The 25,173-nt window shown below is 36.1% G+C and overlaps 2 protein-coding genes and 2 long non-coding RNA genes across 6 annotated transcripts; 3 read left to right on the top strand and 1 right to left on the bottom strand.

The window, feature by feature from the left end:
* The first annotated feature begins 380 nt into the window (after positions 1-380).
* LOC145212098 (receptor-interacting serine/threonine-protein kinase 4-like) lies at positions 381-21,134 on the top strand. Its single transcript, XM_080080115.1, has 13 exons — positions 381-398; positions 961-1,133; positions 1,823-2,688; positions 2,919-2,999; positions 4,357-4,482; positions 4,987-5,073; positions 5,187-5,276; positions 6,335-6,379; positions 7,432-7,535; positions 7,924-8,070; positions 9,169-9,291; positions 9,426-9,515; positions 21,073-21,134. The coding sequence occupies exons 1-12, from the start codon at positions 381-383 to the stop codon at positions 9,486-9,488; spliced, it is 1,923 nt and encodes a 640-aa protein (XP_079936241.1). The 3' UTR covers positions 9,489-9,515; positions 21,073-21,134.
* LOC145215057 (uncharacterized) lies at positions 16,408-19,770 on the top strand. Its single transcript, XR_013857197.1, has 3 exons — positions 16,408-16,685; positions 16,753-16,874; positions 17,768-19,770. It is a non-coding gene; the product is annotated as an uncharacterized LOC145215057 (long non-coding RNA).
* On the bottom strand, positions 21,100-24,470 carry LOC145215024 (uncharacterized). 3 transcript variants are annotated; one of them, XR_013857181.1, is made up of 6 exons: positions 24,295-24,470; positions 23,991-24,127; positions 23,594-23,677; positions 22,673-22,813; positions 22,000-22,071; positions 21,100-21,473 (listed from the first exon to the last, which is right to left on the bottom strand). It is a non-coding gene; the product is annotated as an uncharacterized LOC145215024 (long non-coding RNA). The 3 variants fall into 3 exon arrangements; XR_013857180.1 differs by lacking the exon at positions 23,991-24,127 and having other exon boundaries at positions 24,295-24,469; XR_013857179.1 differs by lacking the exons at positions 23,594-23,677; positions 23,991-24,127.
* On the top strand, positions 21,375-21,934 carry LOC145215023 (uncharacterized). The gene has a single exon (XM_080083677.1). The coding sequence runs from the start codon at positions 21,375-21,377 to the stop codon at positions 21,831-21,833; it is 459 nt and encodes a 152-aa protein (XP_079939803.1). The 3' UTR covers positions 21,834-21,934.
* Positions 24,471-25,173: the final 703 nt, after the last annotated feature.

Here is a 25,173-nt window from a genome sequence, read left to right as displayed (position 1 = left end):
GAAACTTGTTTCAGTCAGTGACAAGATAAATGTGTGGCTGTCAGAGTCAAAAAGTAACAAAACAAATTTGCTGGTGCGATACATTGTTTGGTCCCCGTTGGAACCTATATGTAGCCAAAAAAATGTATCGAAAGTTGGAGATCTTACACGTATATTCGACAAGGGTAATATTTCATAGCAACAATAGAATATTGATGCTTATTTGTTAAAGAATCTTTAAGTATGATATTTATTGGCACTGGTGTTGCGACTGCATACCCCACTTGTAGGGCGAGGCTATCAATAAACACATAAAAAGCATCAATTTGTTTTTATGCAGCAAGAGCTTCTGCAGTTAGATTCATTCTTTGCTAAAATTTTTTTTTTAAACTGTCTGAAACATGACTTCGCCAAAAGAGGTAAGCAACATCTACAATTGTTTTTCTTTTGTTTGTTTGTTCATTACACTAAACAGGCTTTATTTTTCCACCGTATGAAAAAGTGTAGTTTCAAATTAGCATGCCGAGATTTTAATTAAATTTGTTTTAAATTTTTACTTCAATCCTCAAGTATTTTCATTCCTTCCTCTTTTGGGTGGATCTACTAACACAGAAACTCACACCACAAAAAGTTTCTTGGATACTGATAGATGGCGAAAAGAGCGCAGTTTTTTAAATTGCTATTGCGTCTTGGGCAGGGTTAAAGGAAGGAATTTAGCATGATAAACTGGGTTTTTAGGTTGATTTTATTGTTATTATGAAACATCAGACCAACCCTAATAGTGTTTTGAAAACAAACCTTGCAAAGTAAATAACTCCGTTTTAAATTACTAAAGCCCGACGGAATTTGAATCTAAAAGTTTCGTTTGTAAACGGGTTGAACAAAGTTTTGAATAACATTGGTTAAGTTAGTTGTATGGCTTGGTTGGAACTCAAAAAAATATACGTTGGACATCAGGGATTTACACTTTTTGTGTCACAGCTACGAGAACTGGACTGTAGTGACATCACTTGTAACCTTGGCAAGTTCGTGGCCGGTTCAGGAGGTTTCGGGGATGTTATATTCGGATATCACAATGGGTTAAAGCAAGAAGTAGCTATCAAAGTGTTTGAAGTATCTGGTGGAACCCAAGAAAAGGCGCGGCTTGAAAAAACGTAAATTATACGATTTGTTATATAGAGCGGTGCAAATCTATCGCAAATATGGAAGGGACGTATTTTAACATATTTAAGAGTAATTTTGTGTTGATGGCGTCACAACAATTTGTAAAATATGATAGTGAGGTAACAAATCATAAGTAAATTTTTGAAAATGGCAATTTTGAAAACATTTGCTAATTTTATATATTGTGCCCATTTGCTGGTTCAGCCTTATTTTTTTCGGGTTTATGATAACATTTTAGACCATGACTGGTTCAAAGAAAAGTTGCATCGACTGACAGTTTATTAGATCCGAATTTACCTGGTATATGTGTGGACTTACAAAACTAGTTATACCTCAAAAGCTTCATCCAGAGGCATTAATTCCATGGACTACACGATAATGACAAACTACTGCGCAATCTCAGACAAATTAAACAGCAAAGCGCGCCAGCCATCGTGACTGCTAATCTTGGTTGGCCTGCTTGATTTCCTGATGTGTGGTGCGAGATGCGACATTTTTAATCATTGCTAAAAACCGAAGATTAAAAAGCGAGGAATGCGGGTTGTGTGACGTTTGATAAATTGTTTTCAATCATTTTGTTGAGGGGACATACCACCTCACCTGTCCTAACGAGATCTTTGCTCTGCGTTATTACATGCACAAAACGTAACATGCAGCTGAAAAAAAACTCTCTTTTTAGAATCAAAGAAGAAATGGAACACTTGCAGAAAGCAGATCATGAAAATGTCGTTCGGGTTTTTGGCTATGTCAAGTGGTCGTTTGCAATAGGAATTGTAATGGAATATTACAAAGGCGGGAATCTCAAAGAGCTACTTCAGGATACATCAAAAGAACTGGGCCTTGCTGTGCGCGTTCGCATTTTATACGAAATAGCATCAGCAATGGCTTTCTGTCACAATTTACCTGACAAACGTTTAATTCATCAGGACTTAAAACCCGAAAATGTTATGTTTTCTAAAGAGCTCCATTGCAAAATAATCGATTTTGGCGGGGCCGAACTGGCAACCTATAGTATTTCGGCAAATGTGAATCCTTTGGCACGAACCAAGAAAGAAAAACCCCAATTTACTCCCTACTACACCGCTCCGGAAAAACTGAAGGACCTCACCATGAAGCCTAGGAAGCAACATGATGTTTACGCATTTTCAATGATCATCCATTGGGCACTAAATCGTAAAGCTCCTTATCCACGTCTGACTCAGGAAGAGCGAAGAGAGTTATTAGAGGAAATCAAGAAAGGAAAAAGACCAGACTGCCAGGAAATACAGGATTGGATACAAACTTTGGTCGGTGAAGACAAAGAAATCGCAGAGCAACTCCAACTACTGATGAAGCGATGCTGGGATCAAGATCCCACAAAACGTCCTACAATGACTGAAATAAAAGAAGAATTGAAAACGCGTTTGGATAAGCAACAAACCACCAAGCTACTTTCTCAAGTTTTGACGACTCTGACTAAAATGAATTTGGACGAGCAACCGCAAGTCAGCGAAAGTCAACGCGTCCCTCTTCACTATTTTTCACCCCGGTCCGGAAATTTTCACGGTAAATTAATCGGTCAATACATATAAATTTATTATGATAAGAAGTAACCCCGAGCAGAAGCAGATTTCCTTGCCCGAGACGCTTTGGAACTGGTAGTCAAAACAATTAAGTTGAGAGATAATGTGACAATGTGATCTGTTATATTCCTTGGCGGTTCAGAAGTTACACAGTAACATAAAAAAATCTAAAGGTATTAAGTCGTTTTGTCATATCACCCATCTATATTTCAGTGCCCTTCACATCGGGTGGAACCGAAGGACGGTTAAGCGAAACAGCGGAGGGCGTACAAGAGTTGCCTTCTTCTCAGCAAGGTAAAAAAATCCTCCCAAAGTAAAAAAAACTGGTGGGATTTAACGATGTCAATTGTTTTTTTTGTATAAAACCTACAGCATCCCCGTACTACAGGCCTGCACAACTCAAAACAACGCAAGGGCCACAACGGAACACATAAATGTGTCGCGGGCCGCATGCTAATTACGTATTTTAAATGTCCCCGTATAAGTCTATAATAACTCCATTGAAGTTGGATATAAGTGCTATAACCCAGGCAAAATTTGAAATCTGAAAAGCTTTCTTTCTTTGCCGACAAACAATATCACATGAACGAATAAATTTTCTTAAGCATCAACAACAACCCAAAGAACACAATTTGTATAATAACCAAAATTCAATGAGAGATGTTGCATCTTTTGTTGTCAACAAGCGCGTCGTAATCAGGCACGAGGCTGGAACTTGAAATTTTTAGAATATCCTCCAAATGTCCATCAGCAAATGAAGACCGCTGCTTGTTTTTATTAAAGTTTAATACAGCGAAAGTTTGTTTCGACAAACAAGACACATTATTTTTGTCTTCACCACTGCAAATATGTTTTTGCTCGTCCATTCCGAATTAAACACTCTGACCTTACTTTCAATCTTTCTTTAAGTGTTTCAGCCATTCTGGACAATCCTAAAATAGCCTGCTTGCCCGCGCACATAAGATTGGACTAGGCTCTACTATAGATACTAAACGCTATAACCAAGCCTTGCGTGTGAAACAAAGATGGGATTGTTTCGTAATGAATAAAACACTCATTTAGAAGTCCAATACGTTATTATTACACAACATCGAATGCATGGCGGCATAACGTTTTTTTGGTTCCATGCAAAGTATTTTAAAATCTTCTTGCGGGCCGCACTAAAAGCTTTCGCGGGCCGTATGTTGTGCAGGCCTGCCGTACTAGAACTAGGGTGAGATGCTCAGTTTATGAAGCCACCTGACTACTCGCGAGGCCGCACTAACAATTTTGTGTAATGTAATCCCAAGGTTTGGTTCTTACAACGGCAAAACTATACAGAGCGCACTTTTAGAGCTAAATGTCCGCAGGTCTTCCATTTCCGATCTGATCAATCAAAACTATTCTTCATTGATTAAACTTTGTTTTATTGGTCGTAACATTGCTGTTTGTTCGATCGCTTTTTAAAACTTTTGAGATTTAAAAAAGGTCAATGTAAAGCCGTAACAGCCCTCTGCCAGTTTGTTGTAAAGTCAATATTCGTCTTTTGGCAACCAAACAATTTCACTCGGTGCACAGACGATGTTTCAAATAAATCTTGGTTTTATTTCTCTCGGAAAGCAATGCAAATGTCTTCACTAAATAAAGATATCTATGAGCAATCAACTTTCAGGTTCCTCTACACCGAGTGCGGCAATAAAAAAGACAATTAAACCGATATATGAAGCACAAGTGGATCGGTCACCATCTTCTTCTCAACAAGGGGAAACTCCTACATCCAGGAAACCGCAGCAACTAGGTATGGGGTGGACAAAACGATAATGGAAATTCCGATAATTTAGGAAATCGTTATAAATTTACCAGTTTTTGTTTTACCTACTTCAAGTCGCGAAACACTTGGCGCATATTAAAATCAAGGTCACACTCAACCAATTGATAACGGACCCACGCAATTATATTTTTAATATTTCACGACGAATCTGTTTGTTACACAAAAATAAATGATGTAAATCACAAAGAAACATTCAAACTGGTGATAGCGGAGAATTACTTTTATGAAAGAAAAGCTATTTCTGCCATTTGTGTTAAACTTTGAAAATCACCGCCTTAAACGACAGCAAACATACGTTGCCAGTATGGTGGAAAGTCAATATTGGTTTAGCGGCAACTCGTATAACTTTACGAGGAAATAGGTCCGAAAATAAGTTATATATTTATTAAAATATGTATAGGCGAAAACAAAAATCATTGTAGGTAACACAATAGCACCAATACTTAACCAACAATGATTTATTGTCATTAGCATCAGCCGGCACCTCACAGAAAAACAAACAATTGCCTTCTTATGAACAAGAAGAAACTCCAACTAGCAGCAATGAACAGCAATCGGGTATGAGATACGTTGGCTCGTAGGAACTTCTAGTTATTGATAAACGTATTGTTACCAAGAATACTTATAGGCAGTGAGAAAAAAAAACACATTTCACCCATTTGTTTGTTCAGACGCCATTAGAAACGATGACGAAAAATCCAACCCGTCCGAACAAAAGCTGATCGCCCGTTTCAACAGCATATCACCACAGCAATCTGCAGGTAACCAATCATGGACACGTAGAATCAAATAATTGGGACTTGTGTGCTTGTTTTGAAGTTTATGACCTGACTAACGCAAATGTGTGTGAACGACCGCGATTATGCCTGAGCCGGTTTAAAGTTATTTCTCGTAACATCAATAAACTTAGCTTTAATTAAGCAACAACCTGACAGCTAAGCAGTTAGGATGCACGTAATTTCGTAACTGGGATCAACCCTCAAGCGTTTATTCAGATCAGTGATAACGGCGTAGTTATAACTAAATCACTAGGATCAGTCTTTTAAACGCGGTATACCAAATCAGCTGATCATTCCAAATGGCAAGGGCTCTGATGGGACTCGAACCCACGACAAAGTCGTTCTTGGACTTGCAGGCAACAGTGCTTGTTTCGATATTTGACGGGCTTACCGCTGAACTTGTGAAGTTCAGTTGGTTCATATTATTCCACAAAGAGTCCAGAGATCCAAAAAATAATAAATGAAGTAAATCGCGAACATTCAAACAGGTGATAGTGATTACTTTCCTAAAAAAGTTTTTCTGGTCCATTGTGTTAGAAGTACCAGGATATGAGATGCACATGTTACCTGGACCAAAAACGCTTTAAAGAACCTGCTAATCTAATATATTCTATGCCCCCTTCCAATTCTGTAAACGAAGCCCTGCGATTCTTCCTAACTTTTCCATAGGCTAATACGTACAACATTGTATCAAGTTAAATATACTCTATATATAAAAAATAACCACGACGTAAAGTCAAATCGATATAGCAAATCGACCTTTTACTAAACGTCCCTCAAAACACTGCTGTCTGCCGACCGGAGGTTGACCAATCATAGGCCAAAACAATTTATGAAGGTTACTGGGCACATCCGAGAGCGACAACTATTTATGCAAAAAATCCAGCGAGGTAATGCGAAACAAAGCACGCAACTAGAACGAACAGTGAAATAAATCAAATAAGACAATATTACGTGAAAATCTGCAATTGAGAGAAATAAATAAAGATGTAGCGCTGAAAAGGTAACATAAGGAAAACACATTGGAAGGTTACCTACAGAAAACCGTCCTACTTCCAGCAGCTCATCACCACAGCAACCTACAGGTAAACCAATCACAGATAAAGTCGTGCCCTACGCGTTTGACATGAAAACATAAGTTATTTACCAGGCAATTAATGTTTCGTCCTCATTTTAGTTCTGTGGGGTTTGACAGTGCCTTAAACAATATTTGCAGCCCGACAATGCATTGCTGTTGCAGTAGGAAAAGCGATATTGTGTTAAAAATATAATGATTGACGGGATTTTAGTAGGTACTAAGCAGAAGAAAAGCGTTAACGCTTTAAATGGGTGTTCGTAAAAGACTCGGTTTCGGACGAATCGCAAAAAATTATTCGGCCGAAACCGAATCTTTGCAAAAGTAGCCGATTCGGTTGAATAAATTCGACAAACCGAATATTCGGTACATCTCCAGTTAACACGTTACATGGCGCTAAAAAGTGTCGGGTACAGTTAGTGGATAGTGGCATTATGCATTGTATCTACACTGTATTATGAGGTGTTATGTGACAGGCTCACAGGAAAGTGAATGTGGCGCAGAGTGGGAATCACACGACTGAAAGGGGTCAGGGGGCTCGATGGAGGAACCAGTCGCGGGGCTCTACAATCTAACCACCTGTGTATTATTGTTTATGATAAAACTCAACTTAACATCATGTCTTATTGCGTAGTAACAAACTTTAACGTTTATCATGAGCTAATATTCAAAAAAAGACCAAAAAATTAAATTTTCTAAAAAAGGTTTTTACCTCCGAAGTCAGTTTGTTTTGCCATCGTTTTCCACAATTGTTGGTGCCCCAACCCGTTTGGCCCATAGAAGATTGTTCATGTCCACTAGATATTGGCTGCACATGGTTCCACAATCAATATCCTCATTATGATTCAAAACTCTACAAACAAAAATTATAATTTAAAAATTTGGTCTTGCCATTTGCTATTGATCGAGATGTTAAAGTGGAATTCGTGAAAAATCTGTCTTCCAAAAAAACATTTTTTGTTAAACTATTTTGTTTTACTTGGAATATATTTAAACAACGCACTTTTCGTTTATCGTTTAATGGCAAATCGACTTAAAAATATTCGTCTTTATTGTGAGCAGATGTGGAGGTGTTACGACGAATGGAAGTTACTTTTGCCTACGAACCTGAAATCTTCGACGAACTACAATTGAAAGTTGGTGACATAATCGACGTGTATAATGATGTGGGTACCTATGGTTTTGTATTTATTGGATCCCAATGTTATTTTCACTAAAAAAATAAACAATAAACAAAGAAAAATGTGAAATACCATGTTGTAATGTACAACGTTACACCTGTTTTGTAATAAAGCGATTAATGAGTCCACAAGACCAGTTTCTACAAAACGGTTACACTATGGGGGAACAATCATTTCAGATTGATGCAACATTGTATGTCTTTTTTACCAGTCAAGTGATTGGTCAAGTATTCGAAAGAATGTTAATCAAAAAATGTTTACCAGTATCATGAATATGGCCCTCAAATTTCTTGGGGAAATTGGTAATAAATAAACTTTAGATAGGTTATAAAGCTTTTGTGCCAAAATTTTGCTGCTTGCAATTACACAGGAGGAGGAAGGTTGGGCCAGGGGTCGATGCAACGGAAAGGAAGGAGTTTTCCCAACAAACTTCGCGACCACACTTGAGGAACTTGACTCACCAACAACATCAGCAGCATCTCAAAAAGCTGAAGAATCAGCTCAAGGAGAAACGAAAAAGGCAAGTAATTTACTAAAGTTAAATCCGTATGTTGGATTGTAGATTGGAAACCTACAACGGGCTTTTTATCTTAAAACTGTAATCTTGTTTGGAAGTTTATTAACTGTGCCATTTACATTGGGTCCTATAGTTTCAAATTCTGTTAAAAAGCCTGATTGCTTCTGTAGGAAGAAAGCTTCACCGTGTCCTTATAAATATTGCTGTTTATTAAATATTTTCGTTCAATCCTATAAAGCTGTGGACTTTTTTAGGGGTTAAACCAGATAGCGCAGTGTGAAGTGTTTTAAGGTCAGTCGTGGACACCGGTTAGATTACATTTGTTCCATTGCATGTAACTTAATGCTTACTTATAAAGTGAACTTAAAAAAAGATGTGGGAAAACTTTTGTTGTAATATATAATTTTATACCCAGATATTGGAAATCAAGGAAGTGAAAAATACAGGTAAGTGTAAGAGATGTATGGATAGAAATGAACGAAAGCGTTCATGAGAAAACGAATAATTTCCAAACGAGTAGAATGTTGGTGTACAGTTTTCGTATCGTCGCCTGATTGACATTTTGATATAACACAACTTGACAACTATTTGATTTTCTTACTTTTATAAACTACAAAGCCTTTCAACAGGATAAACGAGGCCCTTATCAATTTTTAAGTGCGACGAATCTTCCTACAGCATTATTCCATTTCTGATGAAAATTTCAAACTTTAATGTTTTGCTGAAAGTAGATTAGACGAGAAAATAGCAACAACATAAACTAGTCGATTTATATCTATTGGTTTTATTCCAGGGCTTACCGAACTTTAACTCGCCTTTATAATTTGTAAACGTTTTTAAACATACAGTAACCCGTCAGCGTAGGTTGGCCTTTTCGCTGTTTTGAAGCTTACGCAGCCAACTCTCAACTGCACTTGCAACTGTTTAATATGTGGAGTCTTACGCACTATATTTTAGTGGAAAGTTAATATTTGACAACTCAAACAAAATCAATCCGGCACTTCGTTAGCAAATAACCTATGTTTATAAGTAATATTCTTCTGTTACAAAACGAAACAATACAGTATAAAAGTGTCTAGTAGTAAACCACCAATATTTTAGTGCCCTCCACATCAGGTGACACCGAGGAACGATCAACCGAACCAGCAGATGGCGCAAAAGAGCATGTACAGTCATTTCCTCAACAAGGGGAGACTTCCACCAGCAGCAGACCGCAGCAACTGGGTATAACATGCATTGATTGGTTGTAACTTCTATCAATCGTATAACAAATCGTATACCTAAGTTACATTGTTGAAAGTTTTCACCCTTTTTCAAAGAACAATTACAAAATCAAAAATAAATTTGATTTTGTTTAGATCCCACCAGACGTGGTTCCAAAGGACTGTTTACGACGGTACGAAAGTTTATCTCACGTTTGAACAGAAAATCACCACAACCACCAACAGGTAAACTAATCACATTATGCACAAAATGATTGCAAATCGTGCTTGACATTTAGCGCTTGACTTCTCAAATCACGATTTTTCGTTATCATACTTAAGCCTCAACCAGTTCTGCAATAAAAAGCCGGTTTTTGCATCTGACATAGTAATATAAAAAAGTTTTCGTATTCACCCTATAGTTAAAAATCGTATTTCAACAGTTTGGCAAAATATTACGTCATATCACACATTGCTAAGCTGCAAATCATTTTGTGAAAACAAATTCAAGTCGTTAAAAAGTAGCCAATAAATTAAGCTCACAAATAGTTGTTTGTCCATAATTACACTCGGTAACTGGACAGTTTGTAACAAAATGTTTCTGTGTCTTTGTCACGTTGATAGAATAACTAAACACGACTGTAGGATAAATTAATGTACATTTGTGAAACCACTTATATTTTAGTGCCTTTCACTTTAAACAACACCGAGGAACGATCAACCGAACCAACAGAGGGTGCACATGAGGCAGAACAAACTTCTATCCAACAAGGGGAAATCCCCACCTCTAGCAACCAGCAACAACCAGGTATGAGATACATTGAACCGTTACATTGCGTAGTTATGCCGGTAACGTTTGTTATAAATTTTTGCATTGAACCTTTAACTTCTGTTAAATAATGCCAGGGTGGGGAACTTTTTTGTTCGCGAGCAATTTGTATTCCACAATAACTCGTTTATCACAGAGGTCGAATAGAAATTGAGTTTTAATCATGTTACCCCTATTTAAGCCTTAAACCGTTATAATTGGGGACCCCACTTTTTCCCTCAAGAAGTCGATGATTCCACATGTCAAGACGAGCAAAAACGTTATTTTTCTAAGGTGGGCAATGAAGTGTAAGCCGTAAGCGTCCGCTACCAGTTTGCTGGAAAGCCAATACTTGTGTAGCGACAACCAACACCTCAAAATATTTCACATAGTAAAAGGGCAGTTTGTCACAAAATCGTTGGTGTTAGTTATTACTTTAGAAATAATTTAATACTATCTGGACAAAGAATTTCAATCTTGTAAGTTAATTTGACTTATGGCACACAATTCAACCTAGGTGAAACCACAGATAGCGGATGTTTTGACACATTATGTTCAATTAAATTGTGGTTTTAGGTTTGTTTGTCTTAAACACTTCTTTTAGGACCAAACCCAAACATTACTCTTTATCTTTAGTTGGTACTTGGTTGTCTACTTGCAAAAATACACAACTGAAATGAAATCAGTTGTGATTTGTGCTTCAAGCTTTGAACCAAGGGTCAACCATATATATAAAGTGTAATGGTTTGGGTTGTGCTCAAAAAGAAGTGATAAAGTTAAAGATATGCAAACATGTGGACAGATTCAACATAAAAATCAAAACATGACAGCCATGGTGAATGGTTATGGGATTGTGTAAAGGTGACATACACAAAGTTGAAATTAATAGTGACTTATATACAGGCTCGATGTAACATACAAGCAAACACTGACATAAGCAAGAACGTTGTTTTTGTTTTATTTAAAATAATGCTGGTAATCACAGATCTTAATGTAATTGTTAAAGTACATTACAATTCATGACAACTCTGAAACCTTGTGTAGTAATAAAAAGGTGAAATGAAAATGACATGTTGAAACAATGGTATACATGAAAACAACAACAAAATTTGGTTATATGTGTAAGAATTGGTGGAGGATGTGCACACAAAAAATGGCATATCAGACGCTTATGACAAATTGAGTAAATCACCTGCATTTGTAGTTTACTAAACATTATGTGATGTACTAAGCTGGGCAACATACAGGGATATGCATAAAAATGGGTATTCCAAATAAAACATGTGATATAAAGCAACTGTACAAAAGTTCTACAATCCATACAAAGGACTTTCCATGTCAAAACACTTTCTCTTAAGAAAATTTCTTTTGCTTCTCTTTTTTCCTGTGTTTAAAATAAAACAAATGACAGTTTCAGTTTTTTATTAAAAAGTAAAGTTGGAAGATTGTGACTGAATATTTTCACAATGACAAGGGACACGCTAGAATTAATTGATAATATTTGTGTTTCAATTTGGAGCTGTATAGACTGTAATATTTGGACATAATCTCCAATAAATCTAAAAAATGAACAGAATCACCAATTACCGTTATCCTAGATATGTATCACAGAACAACTAGGTTAAATAAACATACATACCAGAAAAATGCATGTGTCAAAACACTTTCTTCTCAAACAGAAAGCCACCTTTGCAAACTCACTTTTATATTCATCATACAAGTCGGTCCTTTGCAGTTAATCCACATCCTACAAATAACAAAACAACTGGCTAAAAATATGTTCATTCTTCTCAAAGCCTGCATGAAAAATTTACCTTTTAGTTGACGCAAACAGTCTTCACTGAATTCCCAGCTTTCGCAACCACGTTCCGCTTCTGGCCAATTCCATTTTTATTTTTTAACATACACATTACTTTGTCAAAATCTATTTATACTTATTATGACTTTTTTCCAAAATATTAACAAACCCTAACTCCATCAAAAACACGAACAAACTGCGAACTTAAAACAGCCATCAGCACGAGGCAGATGACGCAACGTTGCGCAATACCCCGATAATTGTAAATCCGGACCAACACGATTAAAAGTAGATTTTTAAAAATGGTGATTCTGATGCAAACTAAAATAAAACATTTTTCTGTGGTATTTTTCTTAGGTTCAAAAAAATTATACTATTATACGGGTTAATGCCGATGATTTGCATGCGAAAAAAATCAACGATGGTCTGTATTCCTTAAAAACTCAGACAGAATATTTGATGCCACATATTTGTGTTTATCATTAGCTTTAGCTATACATCGGGGACTAAATTCGGGCGGTTTTTTATGCTTGAATGATGCCTTTTTGGAATACGGCCCATTACAAGCCAACGAATTTAAGCAGAATATTGTTTGACTAATTTCTAGCCAACCAAGTGGCTTAAATCTGTCATGGGCAAAACAAGCCAATTTTAGCTAACAGTTAGCCGGCTTGTTTTGGTTTGCGACTTATTTCAAGCCAACAGATTTAAGCAACACGTCTTTATGCCAAGAATGCTTGTTTCGAGCCAATCAAGTGTCTTGGATCTGGCCACCTTAAAATAAGCCATTTTCAAGGCTAAAATTTAGCCAATTGTATTTTTTGACGTATTATAAGCCAAATTGGCTTAAGACAAGCCGCTTTGGCTTATAATGTAAGCCAACATTTTTTCTAGTGTAGCTAATAACGCTGCGGGCCAAAGAAAATTGTAGACCGCGGGCAGCGTGTTAGAGACCTGTTGTCTAGAAGCGTGCAGAGCAATTTGCATGTGAGGCTGAGGAGCTAAACTGCTTTGTACCAAGCTGTGAGATTGAAGAAATGGTAAGACAACGACATTTTGCTTGTTTCGGTGTTGATTTGTCGTGTATGAATCCAGTCAGCTTCTACAAATTGGTTTGATGACTTAATTTCCGTCGTTGCTATACAGGTTTTACGAAATGCAGTTTTGGCAAATATCCTTACGGATTTTCATTGCCCGATACTTTATCGCGTTTTCATGCTAGAAAGTGTGAGATCGACAACGATTACAGCCTTTTTCGAATGAGAAGAGGTAAATTTGAAAGAAAAATCTGACTCATTAAAGAGCAAAATGTCATATTATTTGGGACATCGATACAGAGTTGTAAGTTGTAACGTGCCCGTACACTAGAAAAAATGTTGGCCTATTTTAGGCCAAAGTGGCTTGCTTTAAGTCATTTTGGCCTAAAATAAGCCAAAAAAGGAACTGGCTTTATGCGAGCCATAAAAATGGCTTATTTTAGTTATGGCCAAATTTGAGGCAGTTAATTGACTATTAACTAGAAGTTCTGGCTTAAATATTAATAAATCAATTCAGTTGGCTTAAAAATGGTCACATATAAACAAGCCAGCAAGTTATAAGTCAAAAGTGGCTTGTTTTGGAAATCACAAATGCAATGATTTTTGGTTGGCTGTTAACAAGCTCCCAAAAAAACATAAATCCAGCCGACTTATAATGGCATAAGGCAGTTTGTTCAATAGTTTACTTAAATAAAACAAACAACCACAAGACTGTAACTTTTTGAGCAAGTTACTCCAAAAGGCAACTTGTAATTACAGTTAGCATACTATAGAAAAACAACTGTCTGCACATATCAACGAAAATATACCGGTAACATGTATTATAACTGCATATATGCTCATAATTGTGTGTAAAACACAGACCAATGCAATCGGAGATGATATACTCATAGTAATGCACTTATGTCCTGCTTTATAATTGCATGGTAAATTCCTTTACAACAATACACAGAAAATGGATGAAAAAATAGAAGATCAGTTGATGCATATATTCCAATTGCAGTTGTATTTTTTACATCAACTACATAAGTATTGGTCAGACTATTAAATCCAGTAGTAACCAGCTCTCTTACCAAAAAATAAATTGAATCAGATGAAACTATCTTTCTTATTTCACCAAATAATGGTAAGTTATTGCAGCATTTTAAAACAACAAAACTTCCTTTTTTGTAAACAACTCCATTTAACTTTAGCCAGGAAACAAAAAAATATTGAGCACAGTTTGTGGTTAACAATTGCAGCTCGACTTCGAAAAAGTCATCCAGCGAAATGATTCGCTTTGGTCCTAAAAGCATTTGATCACTGAACAATGGTTGGGCTTTATCCATGACAGACATACAAAAGTGCCATTGGTGTCTTCTACACAGTAGTTGACAAATATTTTTGAAGCTTGCAACACTGCACAGTCGTTTAAAATACGAGTGTTTTGCCTCAAACCTCATTGACCAGCAGAGTACAGGAGGACCAAGATTTTTTATGTTTGCAGGGATATGCAGTAGATAATGTTGCTTTGGAATCATAGAAACATCTTTAAAAACTTTTTTGAAGAGGTGCAAGTAAAAACAAATAATTTGTTGAAGGTGATCCATATCATCAGGGTTAATAACTGTTGAAGCGACAACACCAGTAATTTGCAAAAGTAAAGAAAAGCATACCCAAGGTTCATCATGCAAATCAATAAATTCTCCAATAAGAAGAGGTAAAATTCTTGCAAGCAGCCACATTTGGGAAGCAGATTGGCGAAGAGTTGCAGTTAAATGGTTTTGGCGGATCGCACTAGGCTTGTTTGGAGTATCATAAATGTCATAGGGAAAATTCTGAATTCTTTCATTTAGCATGGGCAAGGTAAAGGCATTTGTTGCTAAGTAATGCAGAAGAAGGTGCTTGACAGTAAAAGGAAGACAACCCTCAAGAAGGATATGCATAACATTCTGGGGAACACAAAGAAAGGGGTCAAAGTGTGGAAGTGCATAAAACTGAGAAAATCTGTTTATGCCATATTTGACTGATGCAGATTTGTTTTGATCAACTTCAGCACATTGTTTCAAATGCTCATTTTTGGACCGTAGTACACAGTCTTTTTCCACAAACACATTTTGCAAGTCATGGTACTCAGCCATGCAGTTTCGACATTTTTTTCTAGAAAAGCCAACACCCTCTTTGAAACCCAAAAGCTGATGTGCAGCAAGTGTATCAGCCACCAGATATGCTAGTGATCCTTTTATGTTAACAGTGGAAGAGCCATTTTGAAAACTAAATCCATCACAAGACAATTCTTTCATTTTATCAAAAAACTGTTTCAGAACAGTGTCATATCCCACTTCAAGAATATCAACTACTTTTGCCATTCCAAGAAGGTATATGTGTGGAATGTTGGCAAATGAAATGTAAAAAAAACCTATTTTGTTTTCAATAGTTTTGCTGCCAAGGGGATTACTTAGCTGAGCATCATCATAATAGAGGATAACTTGCAGAGCATGTGGTATGGGCTGAAAATATTGAATGAGTTTGACACACTTTACCATCCTTAAAATCAGTTAAAGGGGATTTTGGGCAATTAGATTGTGACAATACATCATAAAAATTTGTGTGCTGCAATAACACTTGTACAGTCTTTTTTACTGAAACATAATAAAACTTCATGACATGTACTTTTCTCTCTGAAAAGATGTTTGTAGATCTTGAAACGCATTTAGGCAAGGGCAGAAGTCTTCAGAAATTGTCTGTTGCATTTCTGCCGAAAGTGAGTTGGTGATGGTGATTTGCATCTCGTTTAAGAACCTCATTAGTTCATTTGCCAAGTTGTCTATGCTCTTCTATAAAAGAGCAAAATTATATTAATCTAATATTGTGATATTTTTAAATACCATGCTTTTACTTCTGTCAATTTATTCTTTTCTTTAAACCCCAACAAAAATATTGCAGCATTTAATTTCCAGTTTGTTTTTGTTTCTACATCCACATATGGTTCTAAATCAATGTTGCTACTGCTGCAACAAGTTTCTTCACTAGAAGAATTGTTAAGGTGTTCATTTTCACTCGAGACAGCTAACATAGAAAAAGAATGGTTGCGCTCGCAATGTAGTTTGTAGCCAGCCAGCGTTTTAAACAAAATCGGACATCCACCAACTTGGCATAAAATTGAATTTCGACGAAACTGGGCAACCTTGTGCTGCGACAAATGATGGAAAAAAGTTCTTAAATCCCTGAACTGACACCCTTCACATACCGGACAATCGAAAGGCATTTTTCAAATTTTAGGATGGGAGAGTTGCACAAGCCCGAAACGTGGCAGACAACAATCGAAATAAGAACACGTACTTTTGCCGTCCAGTGAAGCAGTCATAGGAAACCTTGTTGTTCAGAATCAAAGTTACCTAATATACATAGTTTTGGGGTAATTTAGCTTTTTAACCAACTTCAAACACATTGTTAATTTTAAGATCTAAATAGAAATTGGTTGTTCTTGAAAAAAAACAGTTATCGCCCTGATGGTCCGGATCAACAGGCTGCACGTATTGCGCAACGTTGCGTCATCTGCCTCGTGTTGAGAGCGAATTTCACGAAACGTGGTGTTTGTGACCTGAAAGTTTGTGGTTTGGGTAGTATTTCGACTGCTGGAGTATTGCTAACTCTAACTTGTATGTTATACCAGAACAAAATAAGTAAATCAGAAAAGTGTGTTACAAATATCAGAAATGTCATTACCAACGAGTTGTTATCCAAAGCTGAGAATTTTGGTTTTAGTGAAGAGTGTTTGCGCCAACTAAAAGGTAATTTATATGTACTTTTTTTGTTCAAATTCAAGTTTGTTCGTCAACTTGTTTTTACTATTTATAGATAGTGGAATAACTCTAAAGGACCTACCTTTAACTGACGAAGAGATTAAAGTAGAGTTTGCAAAGGCAAGCTTCAGTTCAAGGAGGCAAATAAAAGTGTTTTTTAACTCGTTGCAAGAACCGGTAAGTTTGTAAATTGTACAATTATTACTAACTCTGTACTATTTTTTATTTTATTTTTATTGTAGTGAAAGCAAATGTATTCTTTTTAGGATGAAGTGGAAAGTTCAGACCAGGCTTCAGATAGTTTGTTCAATGAAAGCTTTTACTCACACTCATCAGACTCGACTTTTTCACTTAGTGATGAAGATCATTTTATTAACCAAACTAATGAGAAAAAACAAGCATCTTTTAGTCCACGAGGCAGAAAAAGGAAAAGGCATTATGAAAAGTATTTTTCAAAAAAAAGTGTGAATAGCAATAACCCCAAGGACAGTGCAAGTGAACCTTATTCATATCCCAAGGAAATTCCTCATCCATTTCCATTAAAGGAAGAATTTTCATCATATTTGAAAAAAGTGTCTAAGAAGGACTTTGCCAAAAATTATTCAGCATATTGTGCTGTGATAAGAAATATTTATGAAGTAATTAACTGCAGAATTGGAAGACCGACCCAGACCGAACGCACTGTGATTGCTATTGGCCTCTGCAAGGAATACCCCCTGTTGACTTGTGATAATGACCAAGCCCCACATGCAGCTTTGTCAACAGCAATAAGAAAGAGGGCCAACAATGTTTCTCAATACATAAAAAAAACATTAAATTCACAAAGTTTGTCAGGAACTTCAACACCAGAGAAAGTTAATATAGAAAAGTATCTGCAAGATCACACCATTCAGCAGTTTTTTAACAACTACCCGATATTTCAAAATTACAAAAAGGTAGAAAGCAATGTTAGTTTTAGTTTTATTGCATGGGCCAAGAAAGTTGAGTAAAAATATAAATTTGTAACACAAAAAGTTATTTTATGTGGTGTTATTGATATTTTAACTCCTAAAAAAACAATGTTTTGACAGTGCATTGAAGTGTTTGTTGAAAAAAACTAACTACATGCTGACGATTGGAAAAAACTTCTTGACCACCTTCTTAACAAGTTTAAGGCTCAATCAAAAATTCACCCCCTACATGACTTTGAAGCCTTTTACTTGATGTTGACAGAAGTTTTCTCAAAAAAAGAGGCCGAGACTATAATTGTACACAGTGAAGTGGGAGACATTAGTGGACGTGCCAAAAACCAACCATATTTGCTGGCCTCTGGAGATGTTACCAAGCCAAATGACATATATGTTGTCATTGAGCAAAAAAAGGTGTTGTGCCTTGCCAGTGCATCTGTAGCAGAGTGTTTTGCATGTTTAATAGCCATGTTTTATTTGTTTAATCTTGAATACCCAAGCTCTTGCAAACCCATGTATAATGCATTAGCTGACCACATTGTATTCGGAAAATCCATTCAACATGCAAAATTATCAAAACTTGTATCTGAATAAAGTTAAGTGCCAGTTAATGTTTTTGAGATTTGTGTTTCTTGGCGACCCACAAATGTTTTGTTGATTTGTCAACCCTCACATGTGTTTTTGTATTTTAACTAGGTAACCCACATATGTGTTTTTTTGACTTGACAACCTACACATGTGTTTTGTATTTTGACTTGAACACCCAAATATGTGTTTTTGTATTTTAGCTTGACGACCGACACATGTGTTTTGTATTTTGACTTGACAACCCACACATGTGTTTTTGTATTTTGACTTGGCAACCGACACATGTGTTTTGTATTTTGACTTGACAACCCACATATGTGTCTTTGTATTTTGACTTGACAACCCACACATGTGTTTTTGTATTTTAACTAGGTAACCCACATACTTGTATTTTAGCTTGACAACCCACACATGTGTTTTTGTATTTTGACTTGACAACCGACACATGTGTTTTGTATTTTGACTTGACAACCCACACATGTGTTTTTGTATTTTGACTTGGCAACCGACACATGTGTTTTGTATTTTGACTTGAAAACCCACACATGTGTTTTTGTATTTTAACTTGACGACCCACACATGTGTATTTGTATTTTAACTTCTCGTACACATTAAAGTAGAAGTCATTAGTGGCTGTGCCAAAACCAACTGTATTTGCTGGCGTCTGAAAATGTTGTCTTACCTTATCATTAGGCAAAAGAAGGTGTTGTGCCTTGCCAGTGCATCTGTAGCAGAGTGTTTTGCATGTTTAATAGCCATGTTTTATTTGTTTAATCTTGAATTCCCAAGCTCATGCAAACCCATGTCTATACATTAGCTGACCACATAATATTTGCCCAAGGGTGTATGTAAATACCATTTGACCGCCTGCATGACCATAGACCTTCTATGGCTTGACCACTATTCCCAACCTGTATATACTGCAAGACCACTGTGGCCAACTGCCACGTTATGTGTTTTTGTATTTTAGCTTGGCAACCCACACATGTGTTTTGTATTTTGACTTGAAAACCCAAATATGTGTTTTTGTATTTTAGCTTGACAACCCACACATGTGTTTTGTATTTTGACTTGAAAACCCAAATATGTGTTTTTGTATTTTAGCTTGACAACCCACACATGTGTTTTTGTATTTTAACTAGGTAACCCACAAATGTGTTTGTGCATGCAGCCCAAATGCTTTCTTAATAATGCCAATTTGCAGTTGACCACTATCCCCAACCTGTATATACTGAAAACAACCCACATAGGTGTTTTTGTATTTTAACTTGGCAACCGACACATGTGTTTTGTATTTTACGTTAAAAACCCACACATGTGTTTTGTATTTTACGTTAAAAACCCACACATGTGTTTTTCTATTTTGACTTGACAACCCACAAATGTGTTTGTGCATGCAGCCCAACTGCTTTCTTAATAATGCTAATTTGCAGTTGTTACTTACCACTTACCAGACATGACCTGCATTTTTGTGATATCTTTGATATTGGCTTGCACAGTGGCAACTGAACCAGTTCTATATTAAAACCAATAATGTATATGGGTTGTGTTACTTGTTTGCTGTTTCATAAGCCTGTGTGTTACCTTTGTAGAATTCCATTACAAAATGCCCTGCCAGCTGTGATCCCTATTTTTCCATTGTACTTGTCTGTGTGCCTGCATACCTCCAGGATAATTACTTAACATTAAGCATTACATCCGACCAGACATTACAACTGTATTTGGCTTTTGGTACAAAGTATGAAGCAAATACTTTCAGCCAAGAGTCATCTACAGTTGTAATGTCTGGTCGGAAGTAGTGCCTAATGTTAAGTAATTATCCTGGAGGTATGCAGGCACACAGACAAGTACAATGGAAAAATAAGAAACGCTGCAGGTCTAGGACGAGTGGTTAGGGATTGTTTTAATGTGACATGAACATAGCCGGCTTGCAGTTAGCCACCGGAAGTAATAAAGGTTATATTTGTAGTAAGCCAGGTGGCTTAAAATAATCCGGCTAGAAACGGGTCGTGGCTTAAACTCGGTATGGCCTATTGCACAGTTTAGCCGGCTTACATGTAAGCCAACAGTTTTTCTAGTGTAATAAAAAGTATATTAATATTTTGTAAAATATATATTTTTTTGTTGTTGTTTTATTCACCCTCAAAGTGTGATGCATTATTATTATGATGATGAAATAATGCGAACTTAATCTGACCACCAAAGCGTAAAGTTCAAAATCCGTTTTTGTATAAGTGTCAAAAAAAAAAGTTTTTTTGTACACATTATTTGTTTAGCTTAGGGATAAGGAACGTTTAATTTTGTGAAGGCCAACCAACATTATATTGACACTTATGTAAGCCCTACTGACTTTTTCAGATACCTATAGGCCAGTGGTTTCCAAACAGTTTCATTTACATAACAGACGTTTTGTAATTTTCCGCAGGCCAAGATGAATTCAATGCTAAAGCCGATTAAACTGCTAAAGTTGTTAAAAACTGATGAGTTTATTTTGTTCGGAAAACTAATCTTCTTTCAAATTAGTTACCAGGTTGGAGAAAAACAAAACAATGCAAAATAAAAACTAACATATAACTATATCATTACTTAGCATTGTGTCGTCACAACCTATTTATTACGTCACACAGACTAACAGCGTACGTTTAGATTTAAATTTTAACACGCAATCGTTTTTTAATGATTAAAATAAATTAATTACCAAAATAATTGTTCCTTAAAACTCAAAAACACATTTATTTTTTAAAAAAACATTTGATTTACATGAACCGATGTCAAAATATAAAAGGCTGTTTTTTTTCAGGGAACTTAAAATAAAAACATTATTTTTTATTTCCCTGCAGATCAAACTGACGAATTCAATCAACGCACACAAAATTATGTTGATTTATTAAAAACAAAAAAGTATTACGAAGCAAAAACGACAAAACAACAACTTTCAAGGTCAATCACAGGTCAACCAGGGGTCACTGCAGAAAACCTGGAAGAAAAAGCCACAAAATTTAGAAATGAAGGCAAATATTTGGAAGCCATTTTGTTTTTTAGCATTGCCGCAGATTTCTATGTGAAGAAAAATCCCGACGCCGCTGTAGCGGGAAGTGTAGTTGTGTGTGCGGAGGGAATTAAAGAAACAATCAAACTTTTGATGGAAAATTCTGATTCATCTTCGAAGCCGAGAAACACAGAAATAGTGCGCGATCACGTGCTCCCACTGATGCGTGACATGATCCAGCAAATCCGTGACCTTCAAATAAACGAAAAAATTCGATGTAAATGGGAGGTTTGGTGTTTGCTTAAGATTGAATGGAGTCAACATTACATCGGTGATTTGGAATCGAGCGAAACAACAATAAAACTTGGACTTGAACTCATGGAAACAAAGTTCGGAAACGAAAGTTCAAAGTATACAATCTACGGTTACTTGTTGAACAATCTTGGTGCTGTTTGCGGTAAAACTTTACGATTCAAAGAAGCAGTCGAATATTTTACAAAAGCAATCGAAGTTTACAAAACAGCGGAGGATTTAAATGAGGAAAAAAGAGGAGAAGAGATTGCAATAAGTGAAAGGAATTTGCAAAACAACAAAGCAAAGTTGAACAAGTGATTACGTTTGTTACAAAACAACAAAAGTTTTGTCAGTGACAGAATTATTGTGAAAGAAGTTCACTTTTTTACTGTAAATAAAATTAATGTTTCATTTTCTCATCTATGTGTACAATTGCTGTATTTTAGTGACGATTTTTTGGTACAAATGTAAAAATAGAACTTACTTTTCAAAAATTTGATGAGAATTCAAAAATTTCAAGAGATATTTTGCAGAGCATCATTTTCCCAGATCAAATCTAAAAAAAGAGAGTTTTTGGTAAGAAAGTTGCAGGTTTGACATTTTTTTAATTAATAAATAACTCAAAAAGCATTTGTTTAAGTGATGAGGCTTTGGTGTGAAAATAAATAAAAAACTCCAGATGTACTGGGTTACAATTGTATTTATATTAGTTTTCAAAACTTCTGATGTATTCTGAACCCAGTATGGATAGTATGGCAGCTGCACACCCGCGACTATTTTTTTGCAAGTTTGATTGCACACTTGGGACTTTTTAGGTTTGTGACACCTTGTGTGTTTGTTCTCTTTAAAAAAAATTTTGCCTTCAAAATTTTCGTTTTACATTAGTTAACCAGTGGCGTAATTGCATTCGACGGCTATTTTGGGATTTTGTTAAATATTTGTAAATCGGTTAGCTTTTTCTTGATGAGGTGCACACTTAACTGGTTCATGCAACCCTGAAAATTTCGTCGTGCACACTTGCACACCCGAAAATTCTTCGTGCACACTCGAGATCTCGGCGAAATGTGCCATAAAATCCAATGTGGTTATGAACATTGTTATTTGGACTGCCGTTTAGGAATAAGACAATTTTTAGTTAATATCAAGAAACAACAAACCTTTATAAGTTGCATCGGAACTAACACAACCATCTGTGCAGTTTCACAAACCAACGAGTTTCCACACGTAAACTGCAACTCTATGTTGATTGTCAGAAGCTCGGATATAATCACATTTGTCACCAATCTCAACCATGGATCCTGAAAAAGTAAATTTAGGATTAATCCCACAAGGTCAGGGGTCACCAAAATATTTTCAATGTGAGCCCGATATGTTTAAAAATGACTCGCACAGGCCACATGGTTTTCACCCCTTTCATAATTTCGCCCACAAAGCGATTTTTATGTGGTCACCAAGATATGGTCTTTCTCCGATCCAATTTGAAATCTCGTTAAGCGACTGTTAAACTAGTTAGTCTCATCTTACGAGCAATGCTTGTATATTACATCACAATCAAAACAAAATTGTTTGCACACAATTAACACTTTTAGGCTTGTCTGTGATGTAACGAATTGGCTTTGGATCAATCCTGTGCATTGTGATCCTATAATCCTATAAAACTATGTAATATCAATTCTACATATCGTGACAGGAAAACTTTCACAAGAAGTAGATTACTTTGTAATGTTACAAAGGTATCAATGCCATTAAGCAAACCAAAAATATAATTGCAAGGCAGAGGAAATGACCTCACAGCCCGCAGTCAGTAGTTTGGTGGTCCCTGCACGAGGTGAACAAGAGGGTGAAAGGACAAATATCTTGCGAGTAAAAAATAGATGTTAATTTCTATAAACATGGTTAGAAGTGAGTGTGAGTGAGTTTTTAATACAATTTTATCATACAAACACAAGTAATTAAATAACTAAATGGTCGCAAACCTTTAAAGCTAAAAAATACATTTCCTAAATGAATCCAATATGCTTATCTTAAACGGAAAGGTATTTTGTTTAGTGTTTGGAGGTGTACAGGTGTGGGGATACCTTATTATATTGATATTTGCTTGAGATCATTTCTCGTGTTTCAATTTGTTTTTATCGCTGTGGATCAAGTGCTTCATCTTACCACTGTATAAAGCAAAATAAAACACATATTAATCTTAGAAGAAAGATCAAGCACTTCAAAACTTTAATGACCCAACATCAAATTTTATGATAATCAACTCCACCTCCACGCAATGCTTTAGTCACAAGCATATTTTAACACTTTGTAATTTTTATTTTAACAATGGTAGAAACTATAAGGTACAACAAACAAGAAAAATTAGGTAAATGTGTGGTGAACTTTTAAACACAGATGCACTGGTCTATTTGCAGATATTTTATCATGCTTTTGTGTGTCAGTTCATACACAACCCCAATGTAAATACCTGCTACTAACAACTTAGTTTTATGTCATTCTGTTAATCACTTTTAAATTCTGTATAGATGACAGTCGACTATTTTTCACCATTTTCTTAAGATGGTTGTAACCACTGATTTTAGAAACCTCCAGTTTAGATCATCTTCAGTATAACTCTATTTAAAAAATATATTTGAGACAAAGCCACGGTGCCCAGAAAAATGACGCACCCATAAAAAAATAAACTTCTAATATTTGTATGCACTTAAGTATGACGTCACAATCATACAGTAAAAACTTGTGACATCACAACACAATTACCCAATCAGACCGAAAATCTTACCTTACTGGATTTTAAAATCTTATTAAGGTCAGTTGTAGCTTCGTTTGTGGACTGACAGTTCCTGAAAACATGTTTTTCATGCATTTCATTCCATGACCAACAAAAACTTAAAACCCACTGCAGTTTCTTTTCAGATCACGTGATACCACTGATGCATAACATTACTTATGAAATTACTGATGCGTAACAATGTGTTTAGTGCACTTATGTGCGACTTGTTGGTGTGATTATATTGTAGAATTCGCGTGTAATACCATCTTCCATCCACAGCCTTCTGCTGTGTTTTGCCTTTTGTACTTCGCATTTCGGCGAAATGATAATGGTGTTTAGCCACTAGACTCGTGGCTCCTTAAGTGTGGAACACAAAAGGTTTTTATGTGGCACACAAGCTTGTCTCATTTTAGGAAAGTTTTCGACATGACAGACCATCGGTGAATTGAGTTTATTTTGCTTAGTGAAAGACAACGTAGCGACACAATTGCACCAAGCCGGAAATAGCTGCGCAACGTTTAAACGTTATGAAGCGCAAAAACGCGCTGCAGCTACATTGTATTGCACAGCGTTATGTGACGAGAGCTCACGAGAAAGTGAGTGAAAGTTCGGAGGAATCAACCGAATCATTTATGACGTCAAGCGAACGTCTGACACAAAATATCAGATATTCTTCCAGACAAACAGTTCAGAATACTCGTGTATCAGTTCTGTGGGGTTCAACATTGCCTCAGTTATGAATGTCAGTTTGAAAATGAATTACAGATTTGTTGTCTGGGGTGCGAAAAGCAATAATGCATTATAAATCATAATACGCGATTTCAGTTATGGCGTAGTTTGAAAAATTGTGCGGTACCTGATAAGTCTGGAAAGGAAACGTTTTACGCT

The sequence above is a fragment of the Phallusia mammillata genome, chromosome 2, assembly GCF_965637545.1.
Source record: "Phallusia mammillata chromosome 2, kaPhaMamm4.hap1.1, whole genome shotgun sequence".
NCBI classification, from domain to species: domain Eukaryota; kingdom Metazoa; phylum Chordata; class Ascidiacea; order Phlebobranchia; family Ascidiidae; genus Phallusia; species Phallusia mammillata.
Note: the sequence above shows the minus strand (reverse complement) of the source record. Positions and strands in the feature narration are given on the sequence as shown.